Source organism: Zootoca vivipara, chromosome 5 (genome assembly GCF_965207765.1).
Source record: "Zootoca vivipara chromosome 5, rZooViv2.hap1.1, whole genome shotgun sequence".
Taxonomy (NCBI): domain Eukaryota; kingdom Metazoa; phylum Chordata; class Lepidosauria; order Squamata; family Lacertidae; genus Zootoca; species Zootoca vivipara.
Genome location: NC_142588.1, coordinates 50,831,627 through 50,855,465, shown reverse-complemented (window position 1 = coordinate 50,855,465; position 23,839 = coordinate 50,831,627). Strand labels below are relative to the sequence as shown.

Sequence of the window (23,839 nt, the reverse complement as noted above, 5' to 3'; positions counted from 1 at the left end):
GAAACAGTGTGGCCAGAACAGGCTGTGCAGGAAACTGGAATCTCTATAATTGTTCTCCCTGCAGCCCTTCCCTACTCTAAAGATATTTCACAGTCACTGAACTCATTCTAGTTTCTATCAAAATTATTAAGTTGTTTTGCTAAGGCAGAGAAGTCCAAATTCACCTTAAAATTCTATAAGCATGTTTCTGGAGGTTTTCCCTCCTTGTCAAGCCAACTCTAAGGGTTTGGTAGGGAATGAAGGTATGTGCTGGAGCAACTAGTGGCCATGATAGGCTGATTTAGGCCCAACATTTCCAGTGCTTTTCTCCATGGCAAAGAAAAGTAGGTAATTTTGTGTGGATGACTTTGAAAGTGGATGAATGTTTTTCCAGTGTACATGCAACCTCTTTATAGAATTAAGCCTACACAACGATCCATCCCACAGTTGTCCTCTACTCTTCCATACTGCAGGAAGCAACTGAGGGATGGCTATTTAAAGGGATGGCTGGCTCAAGTGCAGTTTAAAGATAAAGAATCCTAAGATGTGGTCTTAGAGACTTAGCACTTGGAGAGCAGACTGAGAAGTCACAGAGGTCACCTGTTCACAGTCTTCCTCACTATGTACTGTGTAGCATTTCTATTTAAAGTATAGCCATTATTTCTAAATCTGCATCTATCTACACACACACAGACATGCACACAGCCACGAGCATGTGCAAATATTATGCAAGGTAATGTCCTTTCTTGTCCTGCCTTTTTTACCCCGAGGGCGTGCATTTCTCTTTTTTAGTAGCATGAAAGTGGATACCCTACAGATGTGTGAAAAATGAGTACAGTACAGCACCTGTTGCTAATACCATACTTTAAGTCTGCAAAAGATCGAACCTTCTTTTTCAGAATGCCCACATTTCCCCATTCCTACTACTTCTGGTTTAGCTGGCAAAAGAAAACAGCTAGGAACTTTTATTAAATTGTTTTAAAGGGTACCTAAAAACAGTTTCAAGAATCACAGGACTCACTTAGGAAATACATAGAAGGCAGCAGACCCTCAAGCCTCTTTCAGAATATACAATCCCATAAAGAAAACATGTACAACTACTAGTACTTGAAAGGAAAGAATGAGCACAGTCATATCCAATATCAACGGTGAGGAACATGAATGACTGAGCAAGGGAATACAGCTACACGCATATAGTTAGAACATCACAGTGATTTCCTGAGTGCTGCATCATGATGGCAATCTACGTTTACTTGAAGGAAAGGAAATCGTGATGGGAAAGAAAACGGAAGAGGATATGAGTTTTGAAAACACTGTCTTTCCCCCCTGCAACAATGGGCAGCTGATTATGTAAACAATAAGTCCCCCTGCTTCATTATTTTCTCCCTTGAAAACTGCATAATCACCACAGGGACGAAGTAGCATTCTAAACCACAATGTTTAGCTCCCTTTGTGTATAAAAATTAATAGCAATAACTCATTAGGGCCTCAGGGATGGAAACGAAGTTTTAGTTTGGTTTGCATATGAATTATCTGAGCTTCCGCAAACAGTCTGTAAACCAAAACACAACAAACATTTGAAATTTGTACTTCTCTGAAATTTGTGATGCAGTTCCCTAACCATATAACATATATAAAAGAGCATTTTTAAGAGAACCGCATGCCTAAAAACCCACGTATTAGTGAAACTAACATATAAAAATGCATCATGTTGGGCAAAATTGCTTTCCAATACATGTAGATGAAGTAAAATCACATACAAGAATGTGTATTAGGGAAAATGTGAACTCAAAGTGGCAAAACTGAATTTAAGATTGGAAAAATGAGAAACTGGGAGAAACTAAAAATGACAGATTCATCCCTTCGTACTCACCCATAGCCTCAGTTCACTGAACTCTTTCCCACGTTAAGAGATGGAACATGGCATGACATTTTGGGAATAAAAACACTCTATTTCACTGTATTTCTAGCACACACACACACCCCTTCCCCAAATTTCCATATGTTGCTTTCAAACCAAGGAATGCATATTATATTTAGCTGCTATATTACCTGTATGTGGGAAATATACACACACACACACCTTGCTATGCATATCCCACCCCCCCCCTTGCAAGATCCTATCAATTATGGCCATGGTGACAAATGTAGACATGGCACTTTGGTGGCTGGATAACTTTAAAACTCTCTGCCCTGCCCAGCAGTCTGGTGGGGATGCAAATTGCCCCTCTCTGCTGTCATCAGATTGAACATTTGCTGAGCATGGAGGTTGAACAACTCAGTTCTCTGTCAATCTGTGCAGATTAGCTGGAGAGGGCGACTGTGTTCTGTATATGACTTTGCCACAACCAGTCTTAGTCACATCCACTTCTGGCAGGGATGGTTAAGGTTGAAAGTGTTGTTTGGGCTAAAGAAAGTTTGGCCCAAAGTTTATCTGTTTCCAGGGGTAGAATACAACCATTATGACTCATAACCAACCACGGACAGCCTTATCTTCCACGACTTTGTCCTTTCAGTGCTATTTAAGTCCATGGCCATCATAATGAGGAAAGCAAGACAGCAAAAGGGGGGGGGAGGGGAAAAGAACTTGATATAAGGATTCTTTTATATATTGCATTTTGACAGCTCCTTCTCAATAATCATTTCCTCTTGAGCTAGGGTAGTAGTGTTCATTGAGACACAATTCAACAACAGGTACTCTCTTGGTATGCAATCCATGAGGACTTTTTATTTACCCATCTACACAGGAAGCACCTCATCACTTACAGTTAATTCATGTCAATTAATATATCCCATTGCTAAGCTTTGGAATTAATTTCATTCCTTTTCTGGCACAGATGTTCTGCCTCCCACTAGTAATTGGGATGTTATGCTTCTCATTTTCAGCACTCATATACCCAACAACAGCTGCTGTTTCAATTGTTACAGTAACACTGGAAATATACCAGATCTCGACTAGCAAAAAGAGATTAAGAATTGCCACACTGGCTCTGGTCTGTATGGACTGAATAGCTAGCTGTTCATCCCTTTGTTTTTCTAACCATCTAGAAAGAGGATGTTTTAACACAAGCAATGTGGTACATATCCATTGATTTGGTGAAGTTTAATTTCAAGCTATGTGTGCTGGATTGTGGTGGATGGGAAACTTCTGTCTCCAGCTCTCTGTGGAGCTGGAGTAATCACCTTCCATTGGTGAATACTTAAAGAATAAACTGATTGAAGCAAATCTGGACATATTTTTAATTACAGGATTATGACTCACACAGTCAATCTAAATATGTGCCTTTACCATAGTGGCCAGTAAAGGCTATGTGTAAAGGTAAAGGGACCCCTGACCATTAGGTCCAGTCGTGACTGACTCTAGGGTTGCAGTGCTCATTTCGCATTGTTGGCCAAGGGAGCCAGCGTACAGCTTCCAGGTCATGTGGCCAGCATGATAAAGCTGCTTCTGGCGAACCAGAGCAGCGCATGGAAATGCCGTTTACCTTCCCGCTGTAGCAGTACCTATTTATCTACTTGCACTTTGATATGCTTTCAAACTGCTAGGTTGGCAGGAGCTGGAACCAAGCAACGAGAGCTCACCCCGTCACGGGGATTCGAACCGCTGACCGTTTAACCCACAGCGCCACCCACGTCCCTTCTTAAAGGCTATGTGTAGGCTGGTTATAAAGCCACATTTGATGTGCCTAGTGGTCTACTGTACCTCTTTGATGATATACATAAAGAACAAAGATTCTTGAGCAGATGATCCTTACCTTAATATGATATGTATGTAGTATATGATTCCCAAGTTCCTAATATCTGTAAAGGCTTCATTCCAAGGATATCATAATACACATCAAAATATGGCACATCAGATAAAGCTCTACAGAGGCCGTATGTTAACTGCCCTTTCATTATGAAGCAGCATTTCTCTGTCAACTAGTCTACTACTTAATGTATAGATTTGCCTCTGTACCTTAGAAGAGCAAGCACTTGGATGTGGCTGGCCATATGCCTTGTTTTGACAGCACAATCAAGATGTGGTCATGGTCCTCTCTCACTGTTCCACCCCAAGCAACATGCCCTGCTTTTGCTAGCACAGGATGAGCATGTTGGTAGTGGGGCCCAACAATTTTTTAAAAAAAATCCATTCTACTATGTTTTTGGGCTAAGACTTACCGGTTGTTTCATTTCATAAAAGGCATTCACTATATAAATAAGTACAACTCACAGGTTCAGAGTGGGTTTGAGAAGTAGAGATATGCACAGAGCATTGGTGATAAGCATGAGACATTTGAGTGGCATTTGCCCAAAACAACCTCTCACGCTTTACTAGTCCAGGGGACCTAGAGTTCAGATCCATCACCAAGAGTCTCATTGCCTTTTTTCTTTTTGGAAAGGTTTATTAGCTCAGGGACAGATTGTGTTGATAGAGCCTCCTAAAACATATTTCAAATACATGGACTGTAATGTACAAAGACGAGCCATAATACCAGGCTGAGTTTGGGGAGGCTGACTTTAACTATTTAAGTTACAGGTAGGTAGCCGTGTTGGTCTGAGTCGAAGCAAAATAAAAAAAATTCCTTCAGTAGCACCTTAAAGACCAACTAAGTTTATATTTTGGTATGAGCTTTCGTGTGCATGCACACTTCTTCAGAACAAGAAGTGTGCATGCACACGAAAGCTCATATCAAAATATAAACTTAGTTGGTCTTTAAGGTGCTACTGAAGGAATTTTTTTATTTAACTATTTAAGATGCTGCATATCAGACATTTAAATTAATGATACGGTAGCCCACAATTTAAACAATTTACTGTCTATTATTTTCACTCTATGCATTTAGTGGCAAAGACTCCACCATCTGAATTTGGGGTGACCTCAGAGACGCAAAGCTCCCCCTCGTTCTTCCCTTCTAAAACTCTTTTCTGGTACAGTTTAAGCTTACTGCAAGCTCACTGTGATACCCATGGGATACAAAATGAAAGCCTGAGATAAGCTTCACATGAGAGGCATTCAATGGAAAATGCAGAAATTGACACTACTTCCACACTTATTTATTTACTTTTAGTTAAAATGGGCTTTCAGACTTCAAGAGAAACTATTAAATATAAATATGGATTTTAGTTATTTACTTTCCAAGTGTACAGTTGATCAAAAACCCTCCAGGACTTTGCAAAAGTGTTAATGGTGGGATTAAATTTATACATTGCAGCAATTAATGCTGAATGTTATTTAAACTGATACTGGATGCCATGAATATATGCTACGCAAACTATTTACCCCACTTCTTTTTATAGCTGAACTGGATATACTTATTAACCATTTGGCATAATGTGTCCTAATTTTATTCTATGTAATTGCTCACTGAACCTCCCACTGCAACTCTGTCAAAATGGAATCTATCTATTAAGGTATTTTTATACCAGCCTTCACCACAAGAAACACAGGCTTGCATACAACAAAATAAAATACAACAAAGCATAATATATTAATTATTCTACTGTATACGATTGCACATAGTACAATCAATCTTAATTATGTTCCTTCCCATCTACCTCAGTTCTGTCCTCTGGCTATACAGTGATAATTTCTTAGGATTCTGCCTTTTACTTAGAAGATATCCATAGGTGAGAGAGTACAGAACCTCCAAAATCTGAGTAGCAGCCCGATCCTGTGTAAAAGCTAGTATATTCTGGCTGAGTTCAATGGCATGTTTGTTAATTTGTTTGTTTCATTTATTGGCAGCTCATTATCAAAACAATCCCATTCTGGTGTGAAAATGTTGTGGCTACATATAAAATACATAAAAAGAACAATAATAAAATCAGAACATTAAAATCACTAAAACATGCTGGTATACCAGTTTACAGGTATTCAAGAAGATGGCAGAAATGGAAAAGAAGGACTTTCCGAAGCAAAACCAACTGAAAGATCTCTGTGTGTGTCTCCCTAGCTCAGGGACAACCACAGAGAGAAGGGAATGCTATCATTCTGAAAGGTTTCCAAAGTTTGTGAGCCATTTTGTGGAGGAAAGAAGCCAAGATTCAAACTTCAAATGTTATACACTTCCACAGCATTGCTAGAAAGGTCTGATCAAATGAAGCAGACCATAAGAAGAAAAACATTTTATGCTTGTTGTTTCATTTTTATGCTTTCCTCTTGCAGTGCCTATCATGACTTACAAATCTTTTCTATTTCTGTATAAACTGTATTTAGCTGGAGAATATCCTTATGAATTGCAACCTACTTAAGAATGGCTTCCGCAGCACCAAACCAGACAGTAATGTGCAGTTGCTGTTAGATCTCTCTGATGATATCCTACATCTGGATGCTCTTTCCGTGACCAAGTATTTACACTTGCAATAAAATGACTATGAAGAAGCAAAAGAACTTACGGCCATCCAATGTCTTTGACTCCAAATGGACTATGTCTGGCTCTTTAGTAGTACCCATCCTAGACCTGAAAAAGGGAGAAATTAAAACTATAGTGTTTGTATGCTGAGTACATTTTATAAAACATTGTGTCTAGTTGCAAAGCTTAAAAGTTTAATGAGAAATATTTTATAATTTGTTTAGAAAACAAATTCCCCATTAATTTTCAGGCAGTTATTATTTCTCTTATGAAATGAAGGTGAGATTCAGGAACAACTAGAAAATAAAATATACTTATTTGCTCATAGGATCAGCAATACCAGAATATAATACATTCAGCATAATATGTGAATAGGAAAAAATGCTTTGTTAGATACATTTAAATGGGTTCTTATAGATCTGCTTTTAGGCAATTCTCTAAAAGAAGCTTTGTGGCCATTTGCACAATGTCACATATTATTTATGGCTCATCTCTGGATGCTAAATGAGCTGAATCCAAGTGTTAGGGAGCAGCATCTGTTTGTGGTGGTGGTGGACTTCCAGAAGTTGCTAGACTACAACTCCCATCATCCCTGACTATTGGCCATGCCAGCTGGAGTCCAACATCGTCGGGTGGGCAGAGGCTTGTACAGTTTTGTAACAAGGAAACTACATTTCTGAGGTTTCCTTGGGAAAAGCCATGGTCATTAAAGTGGTATAAGAGTGCTTTAAATGTATGGTGTTGCTGGGACCATAAAGTTCTCCTATGTGTTTGAATCGCTTCCATGAGCTACTGACAATCTGGAGATACCCTTAACCTCTGCTTTGATCTCATCGTGTCAGTCTTAGTTCTGAACATTCTAGGGCCATATTCACACTATACAGGTGAAGCACTATGATACCTATTTAAACAGCCATAGCACCCCCCCTCCCCAAGAATTCTAGGAGCTGAGAGGTGTTAGGAAACCCCTATTCCCCTCAGAGATTTACAATTCTGGGAGTGGTTTAACGATCAATCCCTCCTCCCAGGGAACTCTCCTTCTTTCCTTCTTTTTCATAGGTAAGAAAGACCTGTTGAAAATGTCACCAGTGACTAAATTCTTGGAGAAAAACAAGGATTTAAACTGGGCAAGGATGCTCTGAATTTCCAAGATGTTTTGTTCTTAGTAGAGAAGACAGATTCATTTCTGAAGTTCATTGGTAATTTAGCAAAATCTAAATTGTGGTTAAAATAAAATACTTGATCCCTTCAATTACTTAATTCTGTTCAACAAATACGTCTGTAAGACCCTGACCTATCAGCAGCAATTCATGCGGAAGAACAAATACTGATCATTACTTCTTACTAGATTTAAGTGAATAAAAAATGATTAACGTTGACAGTAGTCTATATTTGCCCAAGCCTAACTAAATTAAATGTTCTGAGGGAAGAAACCCTGAAGCTTTTGAATTACTATTGTCAGTACTTGCATTGGAAGTCTACCTCGTCACTATGAATGTAATTCTGTTTGCAAGGGGGGGGGGGGAGATACCTATTCAACTTATATGAAAACAAGTCCAGGACACAGGCACTACTAGATGATAGATAGATAGATAGATAGATAGATAGATAGATAGATAGATAGATAGATGATAGATAGACAGACAGACAGACCAATGGCTAATTCAAGGAACCCAAAATGGGCACTAATGGGAGCTTTCCCCCTATTGATAATTTTCTTTGTGTGTGTTTGCATGGGACAAGTGGAATTGTAAATGAGCCCTCAGTTGTGGCAGAATCAAAAGCAATGTGGTTTAGGCACTGAAAGCCATTAGACACATTGCAAGACATTGGCTCAGGGCTTTCAAAATGTATTCTTTTTAAACGCTATTTGATTTATAAACCAGTGAAAGATTTGGACTGACTCAAAGGTTTTAGTTGCATTAATCATGTAGGTGTTATACCATTATTTAACAAAATCGTTAAAATACATGTTAGAGCATACAAATGTGGGTAATATTCTGAGGAGATTAATAATAGTAACTGTTTTGTTTAAATGAATAGCACATAAAAGTAATTTCAGACCTTTTCACACCAACCAGATTTTATTCAAATACACTTGTAAAAATACAGTACATAAATTATGTGACTAAGCAAGGTGATTCACTAACTAGTGCTTTCATGGTTAACCCTAAGTCGAGAAATCATTCTGTTTGGTTCAACTCTGGAAGATAGGGAATATTATCTTATAAATCAGTGCTGCCCTTTCTTTCTCTAAATAAACGTTCATTTTTTTATGGTAGAAACTGTGTATTTGACAGCCATACTATCAAGGGAGTAGATATACTGCTATCCTATGGTACAGCTTTCAATGCACATTTTGTGGGGTGGATGCTAGGGCTGTGCCTTGACCCCCTGATCTGATTTGTGCCCCCAATTTGTAAATCCAAATTGGACCTGATCCGGTCTGGAGCACTCAGACCTACCCCATATTTGAATCCAGATGAAAACTCAGAAAATACAAATCTCTGAAAACCCCATTGACATTATGAAACTAAAATGGCCCTAACTTTTCTGTTTGTTCACAGAGACCTGAGTTTTTCTGGGGGCTGGGGTACGAACACCTATAAACAATTTGTGAATCTAAGTTTGGCCTCATTGAGGGGCATTATTTCAATATGAGTAGGAAAATGAGAGTACCCCTAAATATATTTTTAAGGAAAAAAAGCGCTGGACGTGACAATTGGAGATATTAGCCCTTAAAGAAATGATTAATTCTACCAAATCTCTGATGGTATGTTTGATGATGACAAAAGAAAGTATGTTTTAAAAATACTGTGAAAATTCTCATAGCCCTATGCTTGCTGTGTTCCTTTCATCAAGATTTTAAAAGCATATTGTAAGAGAGAGGGCTTGCAGAGAGCAGCCCACTCTGCTTACTTCCATCAGATGGGAGAGCAGCAGCAAGTCTGGGAGTTTAAATCAGGAACAGGAAGGGTTAAGACGGGTCCAGGGCTCTGCAGAGTCCTGGTGGCTCAGCTCCAGGCTGGTAGCAGGGAAGCAGGGGAGGAGCTAGCTTCAGCAGGGGCTGGAAAGGAGGTAGACCGGCACCTCAGGAGCCTGGTTTGGGACCACAGAGGACCCATAGAGCAAGGAGGAGGGGCGTTTGGATGCCCAGGCTTAAAAGGGGGGTCAGAGCCCACGAGACGCCATTGTGGGCTTCTGCCCCATGCAGAGCAGACATGATTTGAGACATCTCACCACTGTATATAGCATGCACAATAAAACTATGAAAATCCAGAGGATGTGTGGAGTGCTTACTCGGGAGTAGCCAACACCCCATCTGTGACACATATGAAATACTAGACATGGGCAAGCAGCATCAGGAAGATGTTGGCAGAATATTTTGAGCTACAAATGGCACAAATCTCTACAGGTCTATTCAGGACATTCTGATCCACTTGGTAGCTGCTTCAACCGAAGCAAGGTTTGATTATATTAAACCAGCTCTTCCTTAGCAGGTGTAAATATCACCTGTGAAGCCCCAAGGCTCCTGCATTTCATAGAATCGTAGAATTAGAAGGAACCATGAGGGCCATTTAGTCTAACCTCCTGAAATGCAGGAATATTTTTGCCCAATGTGGGGCTCAAACCGACCACCCTGAGATTAAGAATCACATGCTCCACTAACTGAGCTACCCCAGGTTCAGATGTTATATGGGCTTCCCTGGATACTATGATCAGTTGTTGTGGTTTGATCTGTTCCAGATTTTATCTTTTTAGAAACTGACGCCAGAGCAGGGTCTTTTTCAAACCTGGTGTGTTTTCAGTGAATGTCAGAAGCATGCTGCTGTTGATGTTTCCCAAATACAGGGAGGAGAGCATCTGGAAAGGGTAGCCATCCCCACAAGAAAGGGCTGCTTAAGATTGCTGGAGGAAAACCCAATAAATTTCACTCTTTGAGATGAAATTGGAAGATATGATAGCTGCTTCAGAGGGGGGATGAAGCCTGCCAAACTATGGAGACAAATAGGTCCAGGAGTTTTAGGCACTTCAGGTATTCTTTCACTGACATAGAGACCTGTCAATTACAATGCTGGTTTGCTGTTCTTCCTGGCTTCCCTTCTTGGCATCTTTCTTATTGGGAAAAGACTCCCGAGTCAGCCAAAATCTGTTACAAAGTTAGGCATTGGAAAGGCGCAACTTGCCCTCCCCGCCCCCCTGCCCCAAACCAGATTATACAGTGCAAACAAATAATTTGCCTCCCTCTTTGTTTCAAGCCAGCTAAGAAGCGCCCCTGATTTATTCTGGTTCATATTTGAATCCAAAGCAGGTGCACATGAGAATATGTGCATTGGCTCATTTCTGAAATGAAAACACTTATGTTGGGAGGGGAGTCTGGCACTGTGCAGCCTTTCCTTTCGTCTACAAGTTTGTCTGCAAGGGGCTTTCATTTCTGGATTCTGCAGGCATTAAATGGTGACTTCATGCATGTGGCACTACCTCGAAGAATTTGGCCGACTGAAACTTCCCTTTAACTCAGACTAGAATATGGCTCACTGTCTACGTACAGCAGGGGCAAAATGAATATAAAATCCACCATTCAAAGAAAGGTGTTAAATCAGCAATGGATTTAGTCTGACACTTTATTTTTATTATTATATGGTTGCGTGCATGTGTGTTTTCAAAAGACTATCAAATGGTGGTGGAGAAGCAGGTTATTAATCAATTTACATGCAAGTTATATCTGTTAAGTAAAGCTGGAACCACAAAACATAAACCAAATCCTGTCCTTTTAGATGTTTCCCTTTTCAGAGACTTTGAAAAGTCACTGGTTTATCTTTCAGGTGGCATTTTGTCTCTCTTTAGAGCAGTTGACGGTATTACTTAATAAATGCTGTAAAGTCACATAATGTCCTGATGCAGATAACAGAGGAAGCACTGAAGAAATAAAGAACCGTGACAGAGGAGGACGTGATTTGTATTCAAATCTACCAAGGCAATACAGTGCCAAGTTGTGAACTGAAGGAGATTCTTTCAGGTGGAAGCAGAGCAAGCTATTCCCTCCCATAACCGAGAAAGACCTTGGGTGATATATTATCCATACCCTAAAAGAGCTGCACCTTGAAGTTTCGATTCACAAAAACAGTTTTCCTATTGCACTCGTCCTTGGACAGTCTTGTGCAAAGAAGTCACCAAGCTTTCCAAAACTGCAGCAATGTGGATCCTTCCATTTATTCATTAAAAATACTTGCATCCCACCTTTCCATTATAAAACTACTGAAGACAGCTAACAGCAGGACAAAATAATAAAATAATCTCATTCTCTCACTTTCCATTTGAGTTGCAAGGTATCCAAAAAGCATCACCATAATACAGGGGAAATAGTTGTGTAAATTACCACACACACACACACACACACACACACACACACACACACACACACACACATATATATATATATATATATTCCAAATTAAAGTAACTTTTTATTTTTGACATTGGTCTACTATGGAACTCAGGATGGCACACATGGGCATATCCTATTTTATTCTCATAACAAATATATAACAAAATTTAGTCCGATAAATGGTGACTTATTCAAGATCAGTAGTGAGCTTCATGGCTGTGTTATATCTAGGCAAGTTGAATTAACTGTGCATTGTCCACTTAAGTACATCCAGTCTTCAGGCTGTCTGCCTCCACACCCTCCACTTCAATTGAATTTGGTGAAACCTAATTGTAGGAGTGTGTTTTAGAGCCCTGCCAGGAAGAAGAATGTAAAAATGTTTTTATGGTTTTTTTAAAATCTTTTGTAAGCTGAGCAGGGAAGGCCATTGAAGCATGGCTGCCCCTGTTCTGCAGAATCACACTCCTATCAAGATATGAGAGGAGCTCACTTCTGTTCTGGAAACAACTGAAGAGATGTTTGTTCCGACAGGCTTTCCCAGATGAGTAAATGGGCCTTGGTCATGAGTGTCCACTTGTTAGGGTTTTTACCCTTGTTTTAAATGTCTTTGTTGTTTTTGTGTTTTTAACTTTTAGTTATCTGATGTGTAAATCACTGTGAGACTTAGTGGCTTAGATGGTTAATACATTAACGATAACCAATACCTGGTACATGGTACAGCAGATGACTCTTGAGAGGTGTCCAGGGCACTGTCTAGTCCTGTTATGTTGGATGAGTTTCATTTAATAAGGCTTGAGGATGTGGACAAGGTGCTTGGATTGGTCAGGGCGACCACTTGCACTCTGGACCCTTGCTTCTCTTGGATGGGGAAAAAAAACTAGCAGGGAGGGGACAGATGGTTGGGCCAGGAAGGTAATTAATGCCTCCTTGAGAGAGGGGGTGGTTCTTGCCTGCTCTTGGCACTCTTGGAGGAAATTTATTTTCTAGATCCATTTCCATCAAGGTTTAAGCCCAGTTATGGCACAGAAACTGCTTGGAGTGCTTCTGTTTGGAGAGACACAGTGAAAATGTGTCACTGTTAATTCTCTTTGACCTCTCAGTGGCTTTCAATACCATCAACCATGGTATCCTTCGGTCCTAGTTAGAGGTGGGTGGTTTTGTGGTGTTTCCAGTTCTACTTGGTTCTACTTCCAGAGGGTGATGTTTGAGGAGTGCTCTTTGGCCCCATGGAGGCTTCAATGAGGGGTTGCTTCAATGAGGGTTCAAACCACTGAGCGGGGTCACCTAGCGTTTTGGACTACATTGTCAGCAATATACTAATGTCACACAGCTCTACTTCTACTTTACATCTGCGGATGTGGCAGTGGATATGCTGGGCCATGGCCTTGCCTCAGTAATGGATTGGATGAGAGCCAACAAATTGAAGCTCAATCTGGATAAGTCTGAGGCACAGTTAATGGGTGGTTCCCTAGTTGGATGGGAGGTTGCCTGCTTTTGATGCGTTTATACCAGACATGGCCAAACTTGGCCCTCCAGCTGTTTTGGGACTACAACTCTCATCATCCCTAGCTAACAGGCCCGGTGGTCAGGGATGGTGGGACCTGTAGTCCCAAAACAGCTGGAGGGCCAATTTTGGCCATGCCTGGTTTATACTCTCTCTGAAGAAGCAGGCATGATCCTGGCCTGAAAGCACTGGCTGCTAATTAGTTTCCGGGTCCAATTCAAAGTCCTTTTTTTTAAAAAAAAAAACACCTATAAAGCCTTGAATAGCTAAGGACCACAATGCCTCAAGGATTGCCTCTCCCCATATTAGCCTATCCAGACCCTGCGGTAATCATCTGAGGCTCTTCTTCATGCACCTCCTCCATGAGAAATTCAGTCTTTTTTTGTAGGTGCTCCCTGCCTGTGGAATGCTCTTTCCAGGGAAGCTCATCTGGTACCTTTATTATATATCCAAGCCAATATATTCCTCTTCTCTCAGGCCCTTAAAACTGTGTTTGTAGAGTTTTGTTTTTGTTATTATGCTGTATATTTTTGTGTTTTAATATTGTAAACTTTCTTGTGATCTTCAAATCAAGTGTGGTATGGAAATTTAATAAAATGATATTAATAAAAATAACAATTATACTTCTCCTATATTTTATCCTCAAAGTAACCCTGAGACATAACAATTGCCCCAACATGCTCTGCCTACTCAGGAGAAAACTATACTCTTTTAAATGCCCCTTTAAAATGTGTTTGGGGGTGACGTGGTTATTGGGCTATTTTTGTTCTTATTTTGATGATGTATTTTGTGTTTTTATATTGTGATTTTATCCTATGAACCACCCCGAGACCTGTGGGTATAGGGTGGTATACAAATGTAATAAATAAAAAGAAATTATAAAGTAGGTCATCTCATTTCCAAATGAATAAATTGAGTAAAAGGCAATAATCTGAAAAGTTCTCCAGGCATAGAAGCATGGTTAAGAATGTAAATAGCTCAAGATATTGCCTTTGCCTTAAACTATGGAATTGCAGGAAATGCAGTTTTAAAAAAGATTTTTAAGATTAAGATTACAGTTACTGCATACATCTACAGTATAGTTCTGCTCACCAAAACTTCATAACCTGGGTCTGAAACTGTTCATGCATGATTTATAGTTTAAACACAGCCATATTTTTTCTTCACCGTTTTTTTTTTTACTTGCAGTCTTTATCATGAGTACACACCAATACTCCTAGGGTCTCCAGTCAGCTAGCAGAAATACCTAATGTAGATTTACACTGTGACATATACTGTATGTTTTACTTATGGCTTTCATGTTTTACTTATGGAATTGTTTGGCTCAAATTTTAAAGCAAATGGTGGGAGAGTTAGAGACTGGTGGAGGCAGGGGGTGGAATTTCAAGACAGAGTCATTCCAATGGGAATAGCAAACTGATGTTCCTGGCTGCCTTTTGCAGAAAATGGTTATAATGCTATGAAAAATGTAAGACCCCCCCTCAAAAGCTTCTACAGTGGTACCTCGGTTTATGAACACAATTGGTTCCGGAAGTCTGTTCATAAACTGAAGCGTTCATAAACTGAAGCGAACTTTCCCATTGAAAGTAATGGAAAGTGGATTAATCCGTTCCAGACGGTCCGCGGAGTAACCGTTCATAAACTGAAGCGAACTTTCCCATTGAAAGTAATGGAAAGTGGATTAATCCGTTCCAGACGGGTCCGCGGAGTACTTAAACTGAAGCGTTCATAAACTGAAACATGGGTGTAATTGGTTCCAGAAGTCTGTTCATAAACTGAAGCGTTCATAAACTGAAGCGAACTTTCCCATTAAAAGTAATGGAAAGTGAATTAATCCGTTCCAGATGGGTCCGCGGCGTTCATAAACCGAAAATTCATAAACCGAGGTGTTCATAAACCGAGGTTCCACTGTATTACAAAGTTGCTTCCTAAAATTTTAATCACTTTCAAACATTTCAAGTCACCATAAGGGCTTCAAAGCTTCAAAAGAATTTATGTCGAGGCCCAGCAATAGAAGTACAACAGTTATTTTGTTTTATATGAGTATGTAATGGAGACAGGGTTTGGTTTTCTTTTTGTTTTTTTTTAAAGATCCATGCCCATTTCTTCTTTTATTTCGGAAAATAAGTGTCAAGAGCAACTAGTGTGATGTGTTGAACTAACTGGTAAGCTTTATCTCAGAATCAGAGAAATGCAATATTGAGAGTGAGCTGCTAGTCCTACCTCCAGCTGTGAGGAACAGCCTTCTGTATTTCAAAAGCATCATCAAACAGGACATCAGAGCCAAGGAATAGCAGCACAGAATATACACGCCTCAGTTTAGGACAATTTATGCCCTGGAAGCTAGCATTTTGCCAGGTACATTTCAAGCTCCTTGCAAACTTACCTTGCATCGACACATTCAGCTTATGCTAGCACTGCATAACTCCTTTCTTCCTTTGGTTATGCAATATATTTCCATTCAATCCTACTTTCTCATTATCTTGCTTATGGCTAATAAGGCCCGACACTTATTAGCTAGCTGCTATGTTATTCTTCCCAGGCAGGATTGGGCAGTTGACTGAGGTAGGCGGAGAGCCCAGGTATCTTGCCTGGGGAGGATGAAGCCAGTCATGAACTACCAGGAGCCGCACTGGGATCCAGGGGGCTGCGCGCGACCACGCAAAAGTCCCCCCCCCCAATTTGATGTGGGGAGCGGTCATTCTACCATTAGGAAACAAATAACTCCCTTCCACCCACATCTATACCATTCTGCTTGTGTGAAGAGGCAAAAGAAACGAAGCAAAATTTGGTCAACCCACAGGGGAAAATATGGTGCCCTGCCCACAACTTCACTTGTGCTCAGCTGGGATAGATTCTGGAATCCATACCATGGTTTATAATTCCATGGTTCAGCCCATGTTAGGAAATGTGCTTCTGAACACATGCTGAACAGGGGCAGAGGAAGGGGTGGGGGGGGGTGCAGGCTGCCCCGGGTGTCACCTCTGAGGGGGGTGACAAAATGCTGGGCGGCACTCACCACAGGGCCTGCAGCACGCCCGAGCCATGCGTCTGCAGGCTCCGTGCTGCCCAAACAGTCCGCCCGCTGCCTCCCCCCTCAGCTGTACGGCGGCTGAGTGGGAGGAGGCAGGCAGACTCCCCGCCCCTATGGGTGGCTCATCCCACCATCACCCCACCACCACACACCCACACAAAGAATGATTCAGACTTATAGGTAGGGATGCCAGAAGAGCTTGTCAGACGGACTTCCTTCTGTCCCACCTAGCAAGAGCACAGACTCTTGCTAGGAATGCTTTTTTGCTTTAGTTCTCTACAACAAAAGTTTTGTCTGTTGTTTTCCTAACATCCAGCATTATACATAAATCACTTTGTAATGCACATTATTTAAATTTTCATTGATTTATAATTGCAGCTGTCCCACCAGGTGATTCACTGCTTTTATTTTTTCCCCCTCAACACTTTTTTTACTTTGTGTAAGTGGTTTTGCTGATAGAAGCAGACTGTATGCAACCCTAACCTTGTCTACTCGGAAGTAAACTCCACTGAATTCAATGGGGCTTGTTTCCAAGTAAGGAGAGTAGAATTCCAGTCTTATTCTGCTGCTGCGTGTCAATTTTAAAAATCAATGGACCCTTTGCAACAAGACTTTTTGATGTGCTGCAGGGCCATTCCTCTGGAAATTCATTAACTTTGAAAGGGAACACATAAAAAGTAACTGATTCATAAATATTGGTTGGCCGAGATATGCATGCCTATTATGAGGAATAAGATATTTTAAAAAATACATGTATTTCTACATCAGTGAAATAATCTGTTTTTAATACCAGGACTGAACTAAAATCCCCTCATTTTTCTCTATAAAAGATATAAATAAAATCCACACCAGATTTTCCCACCACCTCTCATGTTTGAGATCACCTCTCTTTTTCTCTCCCCTGAAAAGTGTTCTGTCCCTAGGAAGTTTCACTACCATAAACACATTCCAATATAAGTTTACTATTGCTGCTGTTGATAGAGTGCCTAAATTTATAGCTGTTAAACACTCACTGTAAATAATGTCACCAGGAATTGGGATACACAGATGCCAAACCTAGACATATCCAGGTGGAAATCAGTACCGTACAAATGTCTGGGAAAGTCCGGACGTATGGCAGCCCATGTCGGCTGAAAAACACCAATTTCTTCCGTGATTTTGCCAAAAAAACTCAACAACTTTGGGTTCCCCTAAAAAGTTCAGCAACCTTTCTGTCTTGATTTGCACTATGGCAACCCTACTCCAGCAGCAAAAATAGTATAATAGTACTGCAGCAGCAAAATATTATAGCCTTCACAACAAAGCAACCTGTGCAATAGAGAAGTAAGCACTGAATGTAGCTGCTTGCTCACAGTAGATAAAATATGCAACATTAATACAGATAATCCTGGAGGGATAAACAAGTGAGATGTCCAGGCCACAGCCTGCAACTTAGCTTTTACATTCTCAGTAGGCTACTACATCAACAAATCTTCATGTTGTTGTTGTTGTTGTTTAGTCGTTTAGTCGTGTCCGACTCTTCGTGACCCCATGGACCATAGCACGCCAGGCACTCCTGTCTTGCACTGACTCTTGCAGTTTGGTCAAACTCATGTTCGTAGCTTCGAGAACACTGTCCAACCATCTCGTCCTCTGTTGTCCTCTTCTCCTAGTGCCCTCCATCTTTCCCAACATCAGGGTCTTTTCCTGGGAGTCTTCTCTTCTCATGAGGTGGCCAAAGTATTGGAGCCTCAGCTTCAGGATCTGTCCTTCCAGTGAGCACTCAGGGCTGATTTCCTTCAGAATGGATAGGTTTGATCTTCTTGCACTCCATGGGACTCTCAATAGTCTCCTCCAGCACCATAATTCAAAAGCATCAATTCTTCGTCGCTCAGCCTTCTTTATGGTCCAGCTCTCACTTCCATACATCACTACTGGGAAAACCGCTGCTCAAATTTATCAAGCTCTTGTTTAAAAACTAATAAGGGTGGGGTGGTTTTTTGCCACTACCATTCTGGCAAGACTATTTCAAAACTACCATCCTATCTCCAGGGCAGCGTTATTAATGAGCAGCTTAAACCTATTTGTTCTTTAAGACTTACTCTAATCAAAACTGTGTTCTTCATTTCTAAGCAGATTTGTTGTTGCTTCCCACTCTCCTTTTTCCAAGACTCTGGCTGTGTTTCTCAAAAACTGGGCTCCCTTTTCATATCACTTCTTTTCTTTGTCCAATAAATTCAATAAAGATCTTGTCAGGTAGAGTCTTCCACCTATTATATTTATTTTTACGAGTGTGAAAAAAGTCTATAACTCATAGACAGCAATGGCAGGGAAGTGCCAGTGAGTCAAGCTTTTCTTTGCTCTAAAGACACATAATCAAACAGGCAATAAAGATCATCACCACCTGGTATTTCATCATTACAACAGTTTTTTCAGCAAGGTAATTATTCACTGAAAGTTTGGATCAATAAGAGTCACATTTCATTCCTAAGCAGTTGTAGGAACAAAACTTTAACATTTACATATAGCTGACAGCTGCGATTTATTTATATTTTGGGTTGTCAAATGTTTGGGAGCTGAAAGGTGAAAGGCTGACATCCTGCAAACACCCTATGAAGACATCTTGTGCTTTGAGCACCACCTTGGGGTTTTTTGGAAATTCAAGTCTCTTTGTAGAATTTCAGGACACAGGAAAAGAAACCAAGGTAGTCAAAGGCAATTTTGGAAACATTCTTAACATTTTAACGTTGAACATTTTGGTTTAGAACTACTGTTTTTCTTTTGCAATGAGCATGTAACGCTTCACTTGTTTCCATGCATTCAGCAGTCCTAGAGGTCAGTGTTTAAACGGGACTTGAAATTATTCCTCACATTTGCTGAGCTAGTTATAGCTTCATCAATTCTTGGCATTTGTGCTATATTTTGCTATGGGCTCCTGTTTGTAGTCAAAATAATAACAGCACCAGTAATACCTAGTTCTACCTATTTAGCACTTTTACAAAAGTCAGAATTCAGTAAGTTTCAAAATGGCACCCTGCAGTAGAATGTGTCTGGAAGTAGGATGAATATCCCAGAGGCAAAAGAAGTGGAGGAGTTTTTAACAAGAACTTTTTGCTAAATACAATGCAATAACTTTGGGATCCCAATGGAGAACAACATGCCAAATGGAGCATATGCTTCTCTGGTCACATCAGGAGGCAGAGATGTTACGCAAACAGCTATGGCTTGCTCACACAAGATGCCGGAGGCCTGGACCATTGCCTTGGTTCATTTAGATATAAAGTCCCCTTCGGTTGTGCTGGCAGCATCATCTTTTAATTACAGAAAAATCAAACATTTTGTTGTGCAGGCACTCTGGCACCTAAAAGCGCTGTTCACCCGTCTCTGTATGGCAGTAGGCCATCTATTCCCAACTCCTCAGAGACCAGCCTCTTCAAAGCTATCAGCAGTAGAACATCAGCCCTTACCCCCTGAGGCTCTAACCTTGACCCAGACTTCCTTCCAACTCCAAAATCCATTTGAAAATAAAAATGCTTCATTAACTTCCAGTTGCACAGAGCTCCAGAGAAGCTGCCAGCCAGCACATCCTTGCTCTATGGATAAGCTATGAGATGTATCCATTTTTAATCATTATTTTTCCTGAGCTTGTTCCACTCCTCTGCCATGGAGTGTGTGTGTGTGTGTGTGTTCTCAGCCACATGATTTTCCCAGATGGGCTGTTGTAGTGTCACTTTGATTGGCAAGTTCCACATCAGCCTCCAGCAGATGCCCATAGGGATGAAAAGGTCTGAATTGCTGATAAATACTATGCTGGACTCCACACTATCTTGGTTGGCTTCTTCTACCTGAATACACACATCAAAGCCCAGCCCATCAAAAGGGATCAATGTTTTAAAAGGTACTCAGTCATAGATTTACTCACGTAGCCAGCACCTGCAAATAAGACTGCGTTTTTTCAAATGAGCCTGCCTGTCCACATTAGCCTAAATTAGTCATTTGTAGCATACAGTACTGATGATCTAAAGGGCAGGGGGTGGGGGGTCTATTTATTTATTTATTTTTTAAAAAATACCGTATATACTGGCGTATTAGACGGCTTTTGAACCCAGGAAATTTTTTTCAAAAGTTGGGGGCCCGTCTTATACGCCGGGTCCAAGGAGCTGCAGTCACCGCATACGGTGGGGGGAGCTCAAAAACGGCCGCATCCCCACTGTATGCAGTGACCATATGAACGCAAAGAAGCGCGCTCGGGAGGGGGCTGCTCCCCGCCAGGGAGAATGGCTCCCTCATGGCTTTGTGACCTGGATCAGCGCAGAGATACAGTTTTGTGTATTTCATTGGTGTCAAGCTGCTGCCTCTTCTCTTTTTGTCAGCGCAAAGCAAAGGGATCTCTCCGTCTCTCGCTCTCTCCGCTCTCTCTTTCACTGCTGCTCAGCGTCTTTCGCTGGCTGTGTGAGCCTCCGATGTCTCTGCCCCTCTATCGCTATCCTCTCTATGGTTTCTTTTGCTCGATGTCTCTGCCTCCCTCTCCCTCTCCCCCTCCCTCCTTTTGATCGATGTCTCTGCTTCTCTATCTCTCCTTTCGCTGGCTTCTTTCCCCCTCTCAATAACTAAGCAAGCAAGCAAACAAGCAAACCACCATTTCCCCGGCTGCAGACTTGAGTGCTGGAGAAGACAGCCTCCCCTCCCCTCCCCGCCAAAAAAGGGCTGGAGTACATCCCAAATTCTATATTTTAACTTGAAAAGTAAGGGGTCGTCTTATACGCCCAGTCGCCTTATACGCCAGCATATACGGTAAATCTTCCAGTTTTCAAAAGCTTTCTTGATTGTTGCTTGGGGACTATTTTTTAATAACTGATAATGATAAACAAATGAGTTTTTGCAAGTCTCTTTGTCGGGGTTTTTCATTTGCTTCCGTGGGATGCTTCTCACGTAACAGCAGCCTCCATTCAATCACATGGGGAACATTCATTGTGTGAACTAGGAATGCTTGTTTGCATCATGTCAACTGTTTCCTCAACCCCATCAGTGGCAGCCAATAACATGAACTGGGGGCAGTGAAACACATGTGTTGGAGAGCATGGGATAAGTAACCTTCCACAATGCAGGAGTGAAAAAGAAGAGGGTTTCCATTTGCACCTGCAGTTTGTTCTTGAGTGTAATGTGTAGCTCTACCCCTGAGAGAAATATAAATCAAAATAGTTTTGTTCAATACAGTCATTTCTAGTACATTGCAAATAGTTAGCATCAATAAGTATCATGGATCCTGTAAGTATTCTGTATCCCAATGTCACAATTTCTAGCCTCGCGAAGCAGGGTCATACGAAGCCAACCCCCACCCCCAACACAATCACTCTATTGGCCTCACATTCACTTCTGCATGTCATCCTCCACGTCTCAATGGATTCACGACTTCCTTGCACTGACCTCATGTCCATTTGCTTTCCCATCCATCTCTCTGTCTCTTCCCATTTACCGAATGCTTCTCCACTCACGGCATGAAAGATGACATTCAAGGTTTGTCATTTTTATAGCACTGAACCATCTGGACCACAAACTGTCTCCCCTCCCTGAATCCCTAAGCAAATGACTTCTTTTCTTGCTTACACAATCTGGCCTTATGGTTACTTTATCTTTTTCCCAAAGACTGAATCTTCTCATGAAAATTTCTGGAATGATCCGTTAACCACAAATTGTCTGAAAGTTCACATATAAAGAAAAATTGTGTTTCAAATGGCACATTTCAGTGAAGAAGAGAGCTCTAGCCAGTTCATAATAATAACTATAGGTGAAAATCATATAATAGGTCAAAGCTGAAATCTCAGGGCACTATATGGAATGGACTGTTACTTTTCTTTGTTTTTTTAATGAATATATTGATTTCTGCTGGAACTTGAAAACAACTTTTCAGTGAATATTCCACACATCCACACCATTTAAATAAGTATTTTCAGAAGGGGGGAGGAACCCAGCAATAATATGACAATAGCTTCCATAACAGTAGTATTTTTCAGATTTCTCTACAGAAGCTTTGAGATGAACATGTATTCACAAACCAAAGTGCCAAAGGGATAATTAAATGAGGGCAATGGTTGGGTCAAAAGGTAGTTAAACTATACGGCTTGATATTCAAAAAATATAGCTTTGATCTTGCCAACCATCTAGAGTATTACTAAGAAGTACCAACTGCTCTAAAGATACCTCTTATTCACTCTAAGAGTGTGGGGAATCTGATTTTAACAACTTGGAAGTAAGTTTATCCATTTAAAGTTCTGCCCTTCTGGCTTGCCAAAGGGGCTTTCCAAGCTAGCTATGTTCATCGCAAGAGCTTCTGAAAGACCCAATACAATTTATAGCAGGGATATAAGCAACTTAAAGAAATCTTAGCTTGTATAATGGTATGGATTTTTATTGCTTAATTTATAGGTTAGATTTATCAATAAAGTCAGAGGGGGAAAGTACATATGAATAAACCATAATTTTAAAGGGGCAGATGTTGTGTAGAGGATGCCAACATGTCAGGTTCAATCATAGAAGAGATATACCTTCCTGTGTGGGGAAAAAAGAGGGTGTCTTTCCTAAGGTGTCGTCACCCAGCCTTTTTTCTCTCCCATCTTAGTACTTGTGTTACACCAGCTACAAGCTAGCATGGAATGCTTTTGTGATCATGACAATGAATTATTCAAAAGCTCTGTATATTTTGTCAGTTCAGTTCTAGCCATGTTTTCCAACCAGCAAGATTCAGTCTAGTGTAGTGAAAATGTGTCAAACTGGGGTTGGGGAGGGCTCAAATTCCCACTTAGCTATGTATTTCACTGCCTGCATTGGGCTACCACAATCCCTCAGCCTAACCTATTTTACAGGGAGGTTGTGAAAACAAAATGGATGGATTCCACCCTGAATCCCTTGGAGGAAGAGCAAAATTAAATACAACAATAATGAATAATAATTCGTTCAGATGTAAAATGTTTTTGAGTTGAATGAGAATGGCCTACAAGTGTGCATGTGATCATCAGAGGGCATGAGGGAAGATGGCTGTGAGACTTCAAAAATGAATATTGGTATAAATGTACAATGCAATGCAATACAATACTGGAGACTTATATTCATTTTTAAGTATATTTGAAGACCTTACCACAAGACCTCAAAACCCACAAATCAAACTGATCAAATTACCCTGCCAATCCTCAAAAGGATCACCCAACACTGAAAAGGTGGTTTTCTGGGAGCTGTGTGATATGAAATTGCTTGCCTCTTACCAGTAGAATCTGTTTGGTGTTACGTTTTCCTGGAGTAGTAGCCATCTTCTTCCAAATTCCACTGAACTGTATAACTTTAAAAAAAATAATCAAGAAAAAATGCAAACTATTATTCTTCTGCAAGTAACTTTGTTCAATTGGACATTGACAGTCTGACAATAAATGTTGAGTAGAGAGAAAATTACACCTCACCAGGTGAGTTTTGTGAGCCGTCTTCTTTTATCAAGTTTCCTCTCCTCCTCATCAAGAGATCATTCCACAGCTGAGGTTACTGTCACTCCTCAGTGATTTCTCAGTTGTGACAGCTGATAATGACAGTACTGTACTGAATACTTTGCTGTCATAGCTGAGAAAACGCAG

The 23,839-nt window shown here is 40.7% G+C and overlaps 1 protein-coding gene across 3 annotated transcripts in view; it reads right to left on the bottom strand.

Annotated features, from left to right (window-relative positions):
- SORCS1 (sortilin related VPS10 domain containing receptor 1) overlaps window positions 1-23,839 on the bottom strand; it is a 359,672-nt gene that overhangs the window by 84,789 nt on the left and 251,044 nt on the right. For all 3 annotated transcript variants that reach the window (XR_009557597.2, XM_035132751.3, XM_088670638.1), the window contains exons 5-6: window positions 23,480-23,553; window positions 6,358-6,422 (exon numbers count right to left, since the gene is read on the bottom strand). Coding sequence is in view for 2 of the 3 variants with exons in the window: in XM_035132751.3 (XP_034988642.3) it covers window positions 6,358-6,422; window positions 23,480-23,553 (139 nt within the window). In the remaining variant the exon portion in view is untranslated. The remainder of the gene's footprint in view (window positions 1-6,357; window positions 6,423-23,479; window positions 23,554-23,839) is intronic.